Genomic DNA, 12,794 nt, shown 5'->3' with positions numbered 1-12,794 from the left:
ACTTTACCAGCATGGCTACCACAGCATTCTGCAGCGATACGCAATCCAAGAATGAGAGTGATGGAGTGCTGCATCAGATGACCTGGCCTCCACAATCCCCCAACCTCAACCCAATTGAGATGGTTTGGGATGAGTCGGACGGCAGAGTGAAGGAAAAGCAGCCACCAAGTGCTCAGCATATGTGGGAACTCCTTCAAGACTGTTGGAAAAGCATTCCAGCTGAAGCTGGTTGAGAGAATGCCAAGAGTGTGCAAAGCTGTCATAAAGGCAAAGGGTGGCTATTTGAAGAATCTCAAATATAAAATATATTTGTTTAACACTTTTTTGGTTACTACATGATTCCATATGTGTTATTTCATAGTTTAGATGTCTTCACTATTATTCTACAATGTAGAAAATAGTAAAAAATAAAGAAAAACCCTTGAATGAGTAGGTGTGTCCAAACATTTGCCTGGTACTGTATATATATATATATATATATATATATATATATATATATATATATATATATATATATAGTATGTAGTCAATTAAACAAATTCATCAATGTAAAGTGAACACCGTTGTAGATGTTTCGTCATGGGTTTTTTCAAGGGAAGCTGGTGTTGAGAAACTGGATTGGGTCCGTGTGTTATCAAGGCCCTTTATGGGGTTAAGTATGTTAGTCTTTTTTGCCACAGGTACGTCATATCTGGGTAACCCCGTCATATCTGGGTAAGCACGTTGCAGAGTAGCAGGTTTCCAAATCCATTCCACTTGCTACATGCTGCCACTACTATTGTAAAAATGGCACATATGACAGACCAGTGAAACCATATTAAACCATGTCGACGTACACACCATAGACTCATAGAGACTAGAAGACACTCTCAGCCATACAGACAAATGGACAGACCTGCTCTCTGAACATTCTGGGCTTGATTTCAGGAATGGCACTCACTCTCAACTCATCCTCCACAGCCATCAGCCTGGAAAAGAAGGAAACAATGTTTATTTTAGAGAAAGCTACAGAGCCACGATTCAGTTTCTTTCTATCATTTTGGCTCCCAACATTATCCTTTCTGTTTATTGAAACAGATAAGATATTCAGGGAATTGAAATTCCCACAAAAGTAAATGCTATCTAGCCAATTGAGCAAGCAGACATTAACCTTCTTTCTTGTCTTGTTTTGATCGAGCTCACCTGTTGATAATGCCTTTGATTTGGCTGTCCTTCTCCAGCTGCTGCTGCCTCAGCATGCGCTCGCTGTCATCCAGCCGGTTCTGGTACTGCGATAGGATCTTGCTGGTCTGCTGCTCCTGTGAAAGCATCCTGCGCTCATACTCCTCCAGCTTCCGATGGGACATTATCAGGCGCTCCTTCAGAGAATGGATCTCCTCCTCATATTCCTTTACCTGGCAGAGAGATGGCAGGAGAGGGAGATCAATGCTCTGGAATTATGGATACATTGGCATATATTAGGCAGACCCAGCGCCAGGATAAAGGGACTAAGGAGGCAGCTGAAATCGGGGGCTACATATTTGGGGGTTCTTGTATTGGAATTATATTGAATTCTGCATATATCACGCTATACCACAATAAACATAAAGTTTAAATGCAGAGACTCCGAGATCATTGAGTGCTTTTGAAGTGACAGGTTGGCGCGAAATCTATAGCCTATCGCCCCTGCACTGTATCAGCGTAAAATAGGGGCCTTCTAGCAGTCGTAAGGACAAAGATTCAGCAGGAGGCAGGCAGGTAGAGTTGCAAATGAGTGTTGGATTTATTTACACAGCACTGGGACTTTACAGTGTCCCAAAAAGTTTTGGGACACTGTAAAGTCCATGGAGAATAAGAGCACTTCCTCCCAGAGGCTAGGAAACACTATCACCACCGATAAATCTACAATAATCGAGAATTTCAACAAGCATTTTGCTACGGCTGGCCATGCTTTCCACCTGGCTACCACTACCCCGGCCACCAACTCTGCACCCCCCGCTGCAACTTGCCCATGCCCCACCTGCTTCTCCTGCACACAAATTCAGACAGCTGATGTTCTGAAAGAGCTGCAAAATCTGGACCCCTACAAATCAGCTGGGCTAGACAATCTGGACCCTTTCTTTCTAAAACTAGCCGCCGAAATTGTCGCAACCCCTATTACTAGCCTGTTCAACCTCTCTTTCGTAACGTCTGAGATCCCCAGAGATTAGAAAGATGCCGCGGTCATTCCCCTCTTCAAAGGGGGTGACACTCTAGATCCAAACTGTTACAGACCTATATCCATCCTGCCCTGCCTTTCGAAAGTATTTGAAAGCCAAGTTAACAAACAGATCACCGACCATTTCGAATCCCACCGTACCTTCTCCGCTATGCAATCCGGTTTCCGAGCTGGTCATGGGTGCACTTCAGCCACGCTCAAGGTCCTAAACGATATTATAACCGCAATCGATAATAGACAGTACTGTGCAGCCGTCTTCATCGACCTGGCCAAGGCTTTCGACTCTGTCAACCACCGCATTCTTATTGGCAGACTAAATAGCCTTGGTTTCTCAAATGACTGCCTCGCCTGGTTCACCAACTACTTCTCAGATAGAGTTCAATGTGTCAAATCGGAGGGCCTGTTGTCTGGACCTATGGCAGTCTCTATGGGGGTGCCACAGGGTTCAATTCTCGGGCCGACATTTTTCTCTGTGTATATCAATGATGTCGCTCTTGCTACTAGTGACTCTCAGATCCACCTCTACGCAGACGACACCATTTTGTATACATCTGGCCCTTCATTGGACACTGTGTTAACAAACCTCCAAACGAGCTTCAATGCCGTACAACACTCCTTCAGTAGCCTCCAACTGCTCTTAAACACTAGTAAAACTAAATGCATGCTCTTCAATCGAACGCTGCTGGCACCCGCCCACCCGACTAGAATCACTACTCTCGACGGGTCTGACCTAGAGTATGTGGACAACTACAAATACCTAGGTGTCTGGTTAGACTGTAAACTCTCCTTCCAGACTCACATTAAGAATCTCCAATCCAAAGTTAAATCTAGAATCGGCTTCCTATTTCGCAACAAAGCCTCCTTCACTCATGCTGCCAAACATGCCCTCGTTAAACTGACACTCCTACCGATCCTTGACTTCGGCGATGTCATTTACAAAATAGCCTCTAACATTCTACTTAGCAAATTGGATGTAGTCTATCACAGTGCCATCCTTTTTGTCTCCAAAGCCCCATAACTACCCACCACTGTGACCTGTACGCTCTTGTTGGCTGGTCCTCACTACATGTTCGTCGTCAAACCCACTGGCTCCAGGCCATCTATAAATCACTGCTAGGCAAATCCCCGCCTTATCTTAGCTCATTGGTCACCATAGCAGCACCCACCCGTAGTCTGCGCTCCAGCAGGTATATCTCACTGGTCATCCCCAAAGTCAACACCTCCTTTGGCCGCCATTCCTTCCAGTTCTCTGCTGCCAATGACTGGAACGAATTGCAAAAATCTCTGAAGCTGGAGACTCTTATCTCCCTCACTAACTTTAAGCATCAGTTGTCAGAGCACCTTACCGATCACTGCACCTGTACACAGCCCATCTGAAATTAGCCCACCCAACTACCTCATCCCTATATTGTTATTTATTTTGCTCTTTTGCACCCCAGTATCTCTATTTGCACATAATCTCTTGCACATCTAGCATTCCAGTGTTAATACTAATTGTAATTATTTTGCACTATAGCCTATTTATTGCCTTACCTCCATAACTTGCTACATTTGCACACACTGTATATATATTTTCTGTAGTAATTTTTTTTACTTTATGTTTTTTTTATGTAACTCTGTGTTGTTGTTTTTATCGCACTGCTTTGCTTTATCTTGGCCAGGACGCAGTTGTAAATGAGAACTTGTTCTCAACTGGCTTACCTGGTTAAATAAAGGTGAAATAAAACAATTAATTAAAATAAAATAAAATATACTGAGTATACAAAACATTAAGAACACCTTCATAAACCTCAAAATAGACTCACCCTATCCATGCGTGACTCATCCATGCTCTTGGAGTACTCCTTCAGCTTAAGGTCCTCAAGGTTCGATGAGCTACGCAATATTTCGATGTCGGCAGAGAGGTGTGGCATGTTAGACACCCAGGCCACAGTGCGCTCGTTGGGGGTCAGGGTGGAGGGGGACTGAGAACCCTGAAAGCAAAGAGGCAAGATGATACAGGAAGAGGCTCAGAAATCGCATGATCATGCTATCAAGACAATAAGGTACTCCTATCTCAGAAAGCTTGTGATTTGTTCTAACCTGTTAAGGCAGATGGCTTAAATTTCATTTACATTTTAGTAATTTAGCAGACACTCTTATCCAGAGCGACTTACAGTTAGGGAGTGCATACATTATATTTTTCATACTGGCCCCCCATGGGAATCAAACCCACAACCCTGGCGTTGCAAACGCCATGCTCTACCAACTGAGCTACATCCCTGCCGGCCATTCCCTCCCCTACCCTGGGCCAATTGTGCGCCGCCCCATGGGTCTCCCGGTCGCGGCCGGCTACGACAGAGCGTGGATTCGAACCAGGATCTCTAGTGGCACAGCTAGCACTGCAATGCAGTGCCTTAGACCACTGCGCCACTCGGGGCGCAGTGGTCTAAATTACTAGCTAAACCAGCAACACTTTTCTGTGCTTTTTGGTTGGCTATCCATTTTCTACATGTATCTCTTTGGACTGACCTTTGGACAAGTGCTTCGATTTTTACAATATGCCTGTAATGTTCAAACAATAGCGTTCAATACATAATCAGATTTTCTTTGATGTTACATTTACATTACACTACATCATTTTTACATTATGCAAAACATGTAGGGAACTGGGACCAAATATAGATTTGGTTAAAATCGAACACAAATTACATGTTCATGACACTGAAGTTGTGACACAGGCTAAGCTTCCTCAGTGATCCCTCATCCTAAATCAGCTGAGATTCTGAGAATCACAGAAGTGTGATTAATATTGGCCCTGGTTATTAACAGGTTTGATTTCACATGTAGCCGAGGTGGTTTGTGACGAGTAACCTTGCCTGAGACCCAGAGCTAATGCCAAGGCTTTAGTCTCAGTGGACTAACATGGTTCCAACACAGAGCCCATGGCATTCCAGCAATAGACCTGTTTATTGACTGTAGGCTTGAGCAGGTGCTGCTGTGGAGGCTGCTGCTGCTGCTGGGGCTGCGGCTGAGGCTGCTTGGTGCTCTTAGTTGGGGTGTCTGTGGTCTGAGGCTGCTTGGTGCTCTTAGTCGGGGTGTCTGTGGTCTCTCCGTTGCCCCCTTGTGGCGCCCCCTGGCCGTCCCTGGCAGAGCTCGACTGGTGTGGGAGCCCAGGGGCTGGGCTGTCAGACTGTTTGACGGACAACTGCTGCTGCTGCTGTTGTTGCTGTGGCGAGGGCTGCCTGCCGCCAAAGCTGGAGTCGGGCGACTGGAGAAGGAGGTTCCTGCTCTGGGGGCGGGCCTTGGGAGGGGTGGAGGTAGCCCCGGGGCTGATGGACAGCTGGGATTTGAGGCGCTGCGGGGGAGGCGGTGCTACGGAGCCATGATGGACAGAATGCACGGTGGAGGGGGGAGTGGCCAAGGAGGTGGGAGTGCCCGTGCCTGTGGCCGTCTGAGAGGTTATTCCCATAAGAATCTGCTGCTGGAGATTCTCCTGAGAGAGAGAGGGTGGGCGGGAAAAGGAAAAGAGGGAGACGGAGGGAGGGAGGGTGGCAGGAAATATTTAGAAAAAAAAGATACAGTATTTGAGATCAAATACTATAGGAGAGGGAGAGAGAGGGAGAGAGTGTAAGAGGAGAGACAAGGAAGGAGATGAAGACTGGTTGTGAAGTCAATTTAATTGGACAATCCCTTTTAATTGGACAATCCCTTTTAATTGGACAATCCCTGTCTAACTTGTTTTTCAAGCGTCTACTCATGCAAACAATAGGCAGATACTGTACATTTCACTATCACTGCCTCTAAAAAGTGACTCCTGGGTGATTTCATTCTTGTCCATTTATTTTTAAATGAAATATCAATTGAAATCTATGATGGGGTTTATTAATGCAACAGACCGAAACAACAGTCTGCAACAGCCTGATTGCTAAATGTAATGTCTACATGAGGTGTTACATGCATTGTGTGGTGTATGTTTAGTATGAAGAGATGTATTCTTGTTAACGTGCACTTAGGCTCTGACAGTGTCATCTTAGATGCTGCTACCGGAATGAATAAAGTTGAATTGAATTGAAATTGAATTAGTGATATTTTCCTGGAATACCGACCTGCACTTGCAGCGAAAGCTGGCGCCGGGCGTATTCAGCGTTCTGGTTCTGCCGCGTGTAGTCGTCACTGTAGCTGTGCGAGTGGACAACACTGGGCTGCACCAGACTGCTCTGTGGCCGCAGGGCCGACAGGTCCTCGCTGCGCGAGAAGCCACCTTGGCCGAACGCTCGCACGTAGCCCTGTTGGTGGTTGGAATTGTCAAGCTCCGAGGCCAACAAGAGCGGAGGGGGAGGCGGCTGGGCCTGAGGACGACTGTGGGGCTGACCCCGAGGGCCGTCAGCAGCCAGATGGAAGAGGGGGTTCTGGAAGGAGAGGGGGAAGTGCATGGCAGCTGCCGCATGCTGCTGCTGCTGGGAGAGAGAGTCGGTGGGACCCCCCATGTGGTGAAGGGGTCCCCCCATCTGGCTTAGCCTCAAGCCGGAGCTCCCCGAGCCACCGGCGGACATGTGGCCTCCCATGCGAAGCGGGCCGCCCAGGTTCCCAAAACTGTGGCCCAGGCCTGCTATGGAGGCCTGGGAGGAGTTGAGCATATCGCCCACTGAATGGAGGTTGGAGATGCTATTCATGCGTGAGTCCTGCAGGTCCATCATGGACACGCTTTTGTTAACACTGAGGACCTAGGAGAGAGAGAGAACATAACCTGTCAACTGGAATAACCTATTATTATGTCACTTATAATAATGTTCACTATTTAGTGATTGGGATCATTCATAACTACATTTTGAGGTAAATTACAAGTTGTAATATACACTGAGTATACCAAACATTAGGATCATAGCGTTCACCTGGATTCACCTGGTCAGTTTATGTCATGGAAAGAGCAGGTCTTCTTAATGTTTTGTATACTCAGTGTATGTGTCCAACTCAAAGTTTTTGTTAGTAAATTCACTGCTGTCTGTTAGTGGCGATAAATCGATGCATCAAAGTTTACCTTTGGGTCTGGCTCAGTGATATCAGAACTGCTTGTGCAGTATGCAGGGCTGGACCGAGCCAAGGGGGGACGGGTCACGTAGAAAACGTCCTTTGAGCCGCGGGGGTCTCGTTCTGCAAAGCTTCCCATGCTTACGTGAGACGATAGGACCCCACCCCCAGATAATCCAGAGGTTGGGGAGGGGAGACGGGAGATGTCTATTGAGCTGGGGATGATCATCCTCATTATCTATCATTGTTACCATTGTCAGGGGCTGTATTTTAAAGCTATAATACAGTGTATATTTTAGGTCACCCCCAAGGCTCATACCCCACCTCTCTTTGCATCAACATTGTTTGTTTACAAAGACTCAAACGACAACCGAAAGCATCAACAATGAAATTGTACAACCATAGCTGTTGTATTACGATAAAGGTGAAACAGTTGTACTAAATGAATAAGGCATTTATAACTTATGTTTTCAAGAATCAATGCATATCAATTGTTAAATGACCATTGAACCTCAAGAAATCTTACACAGATTGTGTGTTTAAGTCCAGAGCAGTTACCTGTTGAGGTCCCGCATCATGAGGCTCTGGAAATCGGATGATACCAGGCGATTGAAGGAGGGCCGTGTGATGAGCCTGTCCTGCTGCCTGTCTGGCTGGTGGCTGGCCTGCCGGTGGAGCTGGGGGTTCCTCAAGGCTACACTGATGTCATTCAGCAGACGTGGCAAGGGACCAAGCTTCAGAATAGCGTCCTGGGAGACAAAGCATAATGAAAAAATGGGACTGTTTATCCCCAATTCTGCCCTTTCTCCTGAAGTGTCACTTGTTCACTTCCATTCATGGATTTAAAAGGAAAATACTGTTATAAGAAATGTGGTGGAACCTCTATTTAGCGCAGGGCTGTTAATTTCCAGTCCTGGAGGGCCAAAACCCTTCTGGTTTTCATCCTCTCCTTCTAACCAGGGACTGATTCAGACCTGGGATACGAGGTGAGTGCAATTAACTACCAGTTAAAAACAGAAACGAGAAGTGTTTCGGTCCTCCAGAACCGGACTTGAACAGCCCTGATCTAGCCCATGCCTCCACCAATTCCATGGTTATAAATGAGTGGGGAGGAGTGCATAAGTGTACAATTCTGGAGAAAGGACTGGGAATTGGGATACAGGGATTATGGAGAGACTCTGGCTACATCTGAATAGTCTAGAGTGGCTTCTTTTCCTCTCATTCATCTACACTGAGGTGAAGGAGCTGAGCAGGCGAAAGCAGAAGTCAACCATATTGCTATCACCTGTTTTGTGTTCTCAGAACAGTGCACATGGAGGAAGGGAGACAAAGGGAGGAAGCCACTGTAGACTATTGAGATGCAGCCACAGGCTCAATTAAAACAAACGTGTTCAGTCGCTCACTCCACTCATTGATTACATGGGGAATCCCAAGAGTTGGAGGTGTCCAATATTTCAGTTGAGGTATAGATTTTCCAGATGTGTCATTTTACCCTACTGTTATGATTTTAGAAAAGGCTTGCTTATTTTGATCTCAGACAATTAAAAGTGATTTTCCTTCCCCTCATTCACTCCCCTTTCAGTTTCACTTAAATTATATTTACCAGTTCTCCAAAACATTTGCATGCTCCCTCTAAAATGGATTCTGCCTATTTAAAGTGAACAGAGTGAAGGGAGCCAAAATATAAATGGAATTCAGTCAAGTGAACAGCGGGAGTGGAGGGAGTGAAAATACAAATGGATTTTAGCCAAGAGGTGGTGAGAGAAGAGGCGTAAAGGGGTGGGGGAGGGAAACCAGTAGCAGGAGGTATATCAGCAGAAGAAAAGCTTATTAGATCTGTATTACAGCCACTTTATATTTATTTTTACACTTCAAAGACGCAAATAGAAAAAGTTACTTGTTTGCGATAAAAGGCATGCCTAATGCCTTGCTGCTTCACTAACATGCTCCTCCTCATGTGGCCAGTGTAGCAGGCAGCATTGACAACAGCAGGAGTGTAATCAGTCGTGGCTCAAGCCGTGAAAAAAAATGTGGCAGGTGTTGCTGTTACCTTGCTCAGCTGGAGATGGGAAAATATTCAGCAACTCTTGGAGGACAATGGAATTTGTCCTCAAAAACACTTATTTATTATCAAAACGAATGCATTTAGGATGCAATATCCCAAGGAAGGGTACAGTATACGCCAAAACATGGGTTTTAATAATAAATAAGTATTTTTAAGTCAACTTCCATTGTCCTCCAAGATTTGATTTAATCTTCCTTTTGCCCTTCGGTTCATGTGTGAAGCGACAGTTTTTTTCTTCATGTAATGGCACGGGTGATGATTAACCTTGCCTGAGACCTGAAGACTATGACCAGGCTTTAGATTCTGTGGGTTTACGCATGTGTGTGTTGTGCAGAAGACCAGGGTTCGAACCTAGGCAGTCACATTCCACATAATCTCGTTCCCAGACAATTCTGCCCAAATCCCCCAAGAGTCTGGTGGACCAACACGTCAAACTTGGCCTTCGTTAGCCAATTATACAGAAAGATTGGGAGAAACTTAGGCATTGGCTTAATCTACCAGCCAATCATCTCCCACAACACCTTCCCCCTACCCTGTAGGTGTCTTGTGCCAGGTCCTGCCTCCATTTGGAGACACGCCTTACAGTCGTGTGATTCGCTCAAATTAAATGATGACAAATACTTTACTCAGTAAGGTCACTCCCATAGAATTCTATGGTCACTCCCACTAAGGCCAACTTTGAATCGTTGATGTCCCAGGCTTATACAGTGCCTTCGGAAAGTATTCCGACCCCTTGACTTTTTCCACATTTTGTTACATTACAGCCTTATTCTAAAATGGATTAAATAAAAATATTTCCTCAGCAATCTACTCACAATACCCCATAATGACAAAGTGAAAACAGGTTCTTAGAAATGTTTGCAAAAAAAGAAAAAGAAAAAGAAAGAAATGTATTTACATAAGTACTCAGACCCTTTGCTATGAGACGCGAAATTGAGCTCAGGTGCATCCTGTTTCCATTGATCATCCTTGAGATGTTTCTACAACTTGATTGGAGTCCACCTGTGATAAATCCAACTGATTGGACATGATTTGGAAAGGCACACACCTGTCTATATAAGGTCCCACAGTTGACAGTGCATGTCAGAGCAAAAACCAAGCCATTAGGTCGAAGGAATTGTCCGTAGAGCTCAGAGACAGGATTGTGTCAAGGCACAGATCTGGGGAAGGGTACCAAAACATTTATGCAGCATTGAAGGTCCCCAAGAACACAGTGGCCTCCATCATTCTTAAATGGAAGATGTTTGGAACCACCAAGACTCTTCCTAGAGCTGGCCGCCCGGCCAAACTGAGCAATCGGGGGAGAAGGGCCTTTATGGTAGAGTGGTCAGACGGAAGCCACTCCTCAGTAAAAGGCACATGACAGCCCGCTTGGAGTTTGCCAAAAGGCAATGGAATACTGGGGATTCTCTGGTCTGATGAAACCAAGAATTAACTCTTTGGCCTGAATGCCAAGTGTCACGTCTGGAGGAAACCTGGCACCATCCCTATGGTGAAGCATGGTGGTGGCAGCATCATGCTGTGGGGATGTTTTTCAGCGACAGGGACTGGGAGACTCGTCAGGATCAAGGGAAAGATGAACTGAGTAAAGTACAGAGAGATCCTTGATGAAAGCCTGCTCCAGAGCACTCAGGACCTCAGACTGGGGCGAAGGTTCACCTTCCAACAGCCAAGACAACGCAGGAGTGGCTTTGGGACAAGTCTCTGAATGTCATTGAGTGGCCCAGCCAGAGCCCAGACTTGAACCCGATCGAACATCTTTGGAGAGACCTGAAAATAGCTGTGCAGCAACGCTCCCCATCCAACCTGACAGAGCTTGAGAGGATCTGCAGAGAAGAATGGGAGAAACTCCCCAAATACAGGTGTGCCAAGCGTCATACCCAAGAAGACTCGAGGCTGTAATCGCTGCCAAAGGTGCTTCAACAAAGTACTGAGTAAAGGGTCTGAATACTTATGTAAATGTAATATTTCAGTTTTTGCTTTGTCATTATGGGGTATTGTGTGCAGATTGATGAGGGAAAAAAACGATTTAATCAATTTTAGAATAAGGCTGTAACAACAAAATATGGAAAAAGTCAACGGGTCTGAATACTTTCCGATGGCACTGTATGCGCTGTGCACAATAGTTTGGGGACTAGGTTACATTCCACATTACCTTGCTCAGTTGTGCCATGACTTCCCACAGCAGGCTGTGGAGCACCGACAGCTCCCTGCCCAGGTCGATGTAGCCCTCAAAGCCCCCTGCGTTGCTCCCCGTATCCATGTTCGAGATCTCGTACAGGAACTGCTGCATGGAGCCCCACTCCATCTCCAAAAACTCGTTCATGAAACACATGTGGTCCTCTTTGCCACTAAACCTGAGGGGAGAAAAGACAGCAGTGTGGGGGAGCATAGAGAGAGAGAGTGGGGGGTAAAAAAGGGAGACAATGGGGGAAAGAGAGAAAGAAGTTCCCACAGACAGTGAAAGATTGAGGGAGAAAGGGACAAGATATATAGTATGGAGGAGTACAGAGAAATAGTGATAAGGGGGTATGGAGAGAAAACAAGAGAGGGGAGACAGACAGTGTGAGAATGCAAAGAATGAAAGAGCAGGTGAGGAAGATGAAAGGATACAGTATGAAAAGTGAGGGGGAGAATTGAATTATTCGTACTGTAACCTTGTCTGCAATGTGACAAGAACATCGCTAAAACAAATAATTTCTGTGCAGACAGACTTCTCCACCCTCTGAACATTTGTGCCATTGAAACCTGTTACAGTCACTTTTGTGCACAATCATCTTGTTTGTGGACAATCATGTTGGATGAAATCTTCATTCACTGTCACCAAAGGAAAAACATATTTAGTAATACTTTACTTCACGCTGACTGATATAATGTATTATGATACAGTTATAATGCATAGTAAGATTTAAGCAAGTCATAAGCATGTATGACCCCATCGTAATGTCATGGAAATAATTAATGGATTGGTTCCTGGAAGAGTAACTGGTTGAGGACATAGATAATGACTTATCAAGGCTTGGCTGGTAGTGGCTGGTAGTGGACATACTGAATAATTTGGGGAAAGGCAGGTTAATTGTTACAGGACAGGTGAGGGGAGGCTAAATGTGAGGGAAGGCTAAAAGAAAGGTAATGCAAAAAAAGGGAAGGCTACGTGGAAGGAAATGGTACATAGGAGGAAAGGCTAAAAAGAAAGTTAATGGTAAAAGAAAGGGAAGGCTACATGGAAGGGAAGGTAGTGACTGACTTGGAGAAGCTGGCCAGGTTCTGCACCACCTTGGCGATGAGGGTAAGAGTGCGGGATGTCCGCTCTCCGGGGTACTCCTGGGTGAGGTTGAAGAGAGAGGGCGACATGATGGCGGGACACAGGAAGCGTAGAAAGAGGGAGGAGCTGATGAGGCGGTCTGCGATGTCCTCCCTTCCCCGCTCGGCACACCGGACCCTCCAGGAGGCAAAGACGTCCTTCAACTCCCGCGGAAACACACTAGAATAAAAGGGTAGGATAGAAGGATAGAATAGTAC

General features: G+C 45.7%; 1 protein-coding gene across 6 annotated transcripts in view; it reads right to left on the bottom strand.

Annotated features, from left to right (window-relative positions):
• The window catches only part of LOC121585983 (ras/Rap GTPase-activating protein SynGAP), a 94,928-nt gene that overhangs the window by 5,738 nt on the left and 76,396 nt on the right, over positions 1-12,794 (bottom strand). For 4 of the 6 annotated variants that reach the window (XM_041902363.2, XM_041902365.2, XM_041902367.2 and 1 more), the window contains 9 exons: positions 12,520-12,756; positions 11,428-11,629; positions 7,766-7,956; positions 7,218-7,422; positions 6,286-6,903; positions 5,142-5,672; positions 4,003-4,170; positions 1,183-1,394; positions 896-968 (listed from right to left, as the gene is read on the bottom strand). In XM_041902363.2, coding sequence (XP_041758297.1) covers positions 896-968; positions 1,183-1,394; positions 4,003-4,170; positions 5,142-5,672; positions 6,286-6,903; positions 7,218-7,422; positions 7,766-7,956; positions 11,428-11,629; positions 12,520-12,756 — 2,437 coding nt within the window. The remainder of the gene's footprint in view (positions 1-895; positions 969-1,182; positions 1,395-4,002; positions 4,171-5,141; positions 5,673-6,285; positions 6,904-7,217; positions 7,423-7,765; positions 7,957-11,427; positions 11,630-12,519; positions 12,757-12,794) is intronic. The other 2 variants (XM_041902364.2, XM_041902366.2) reach the window with 1 other exon arrangement.

The sequence above is a fragment of the Coregonus clupeaformis genome, chromosome 17, assembly GCF_020615455.1.
Source record: "Coregonus clupeaformis isolate EN_2021a chromosome 17, ASM2061545v1, whole genome shotgun sequence".
NCBI lineage: Eukaryota > Metazoa > Chordata > Actinopteri > Salmoniformes > Salmonidae > Coregonus > Coregonus clupeaformis.
The sequence above is the reverse complement of the archived record's forward strand: the minus strand, read 5'-3'. Positions and strand labels throughout refer to the sequence as shown.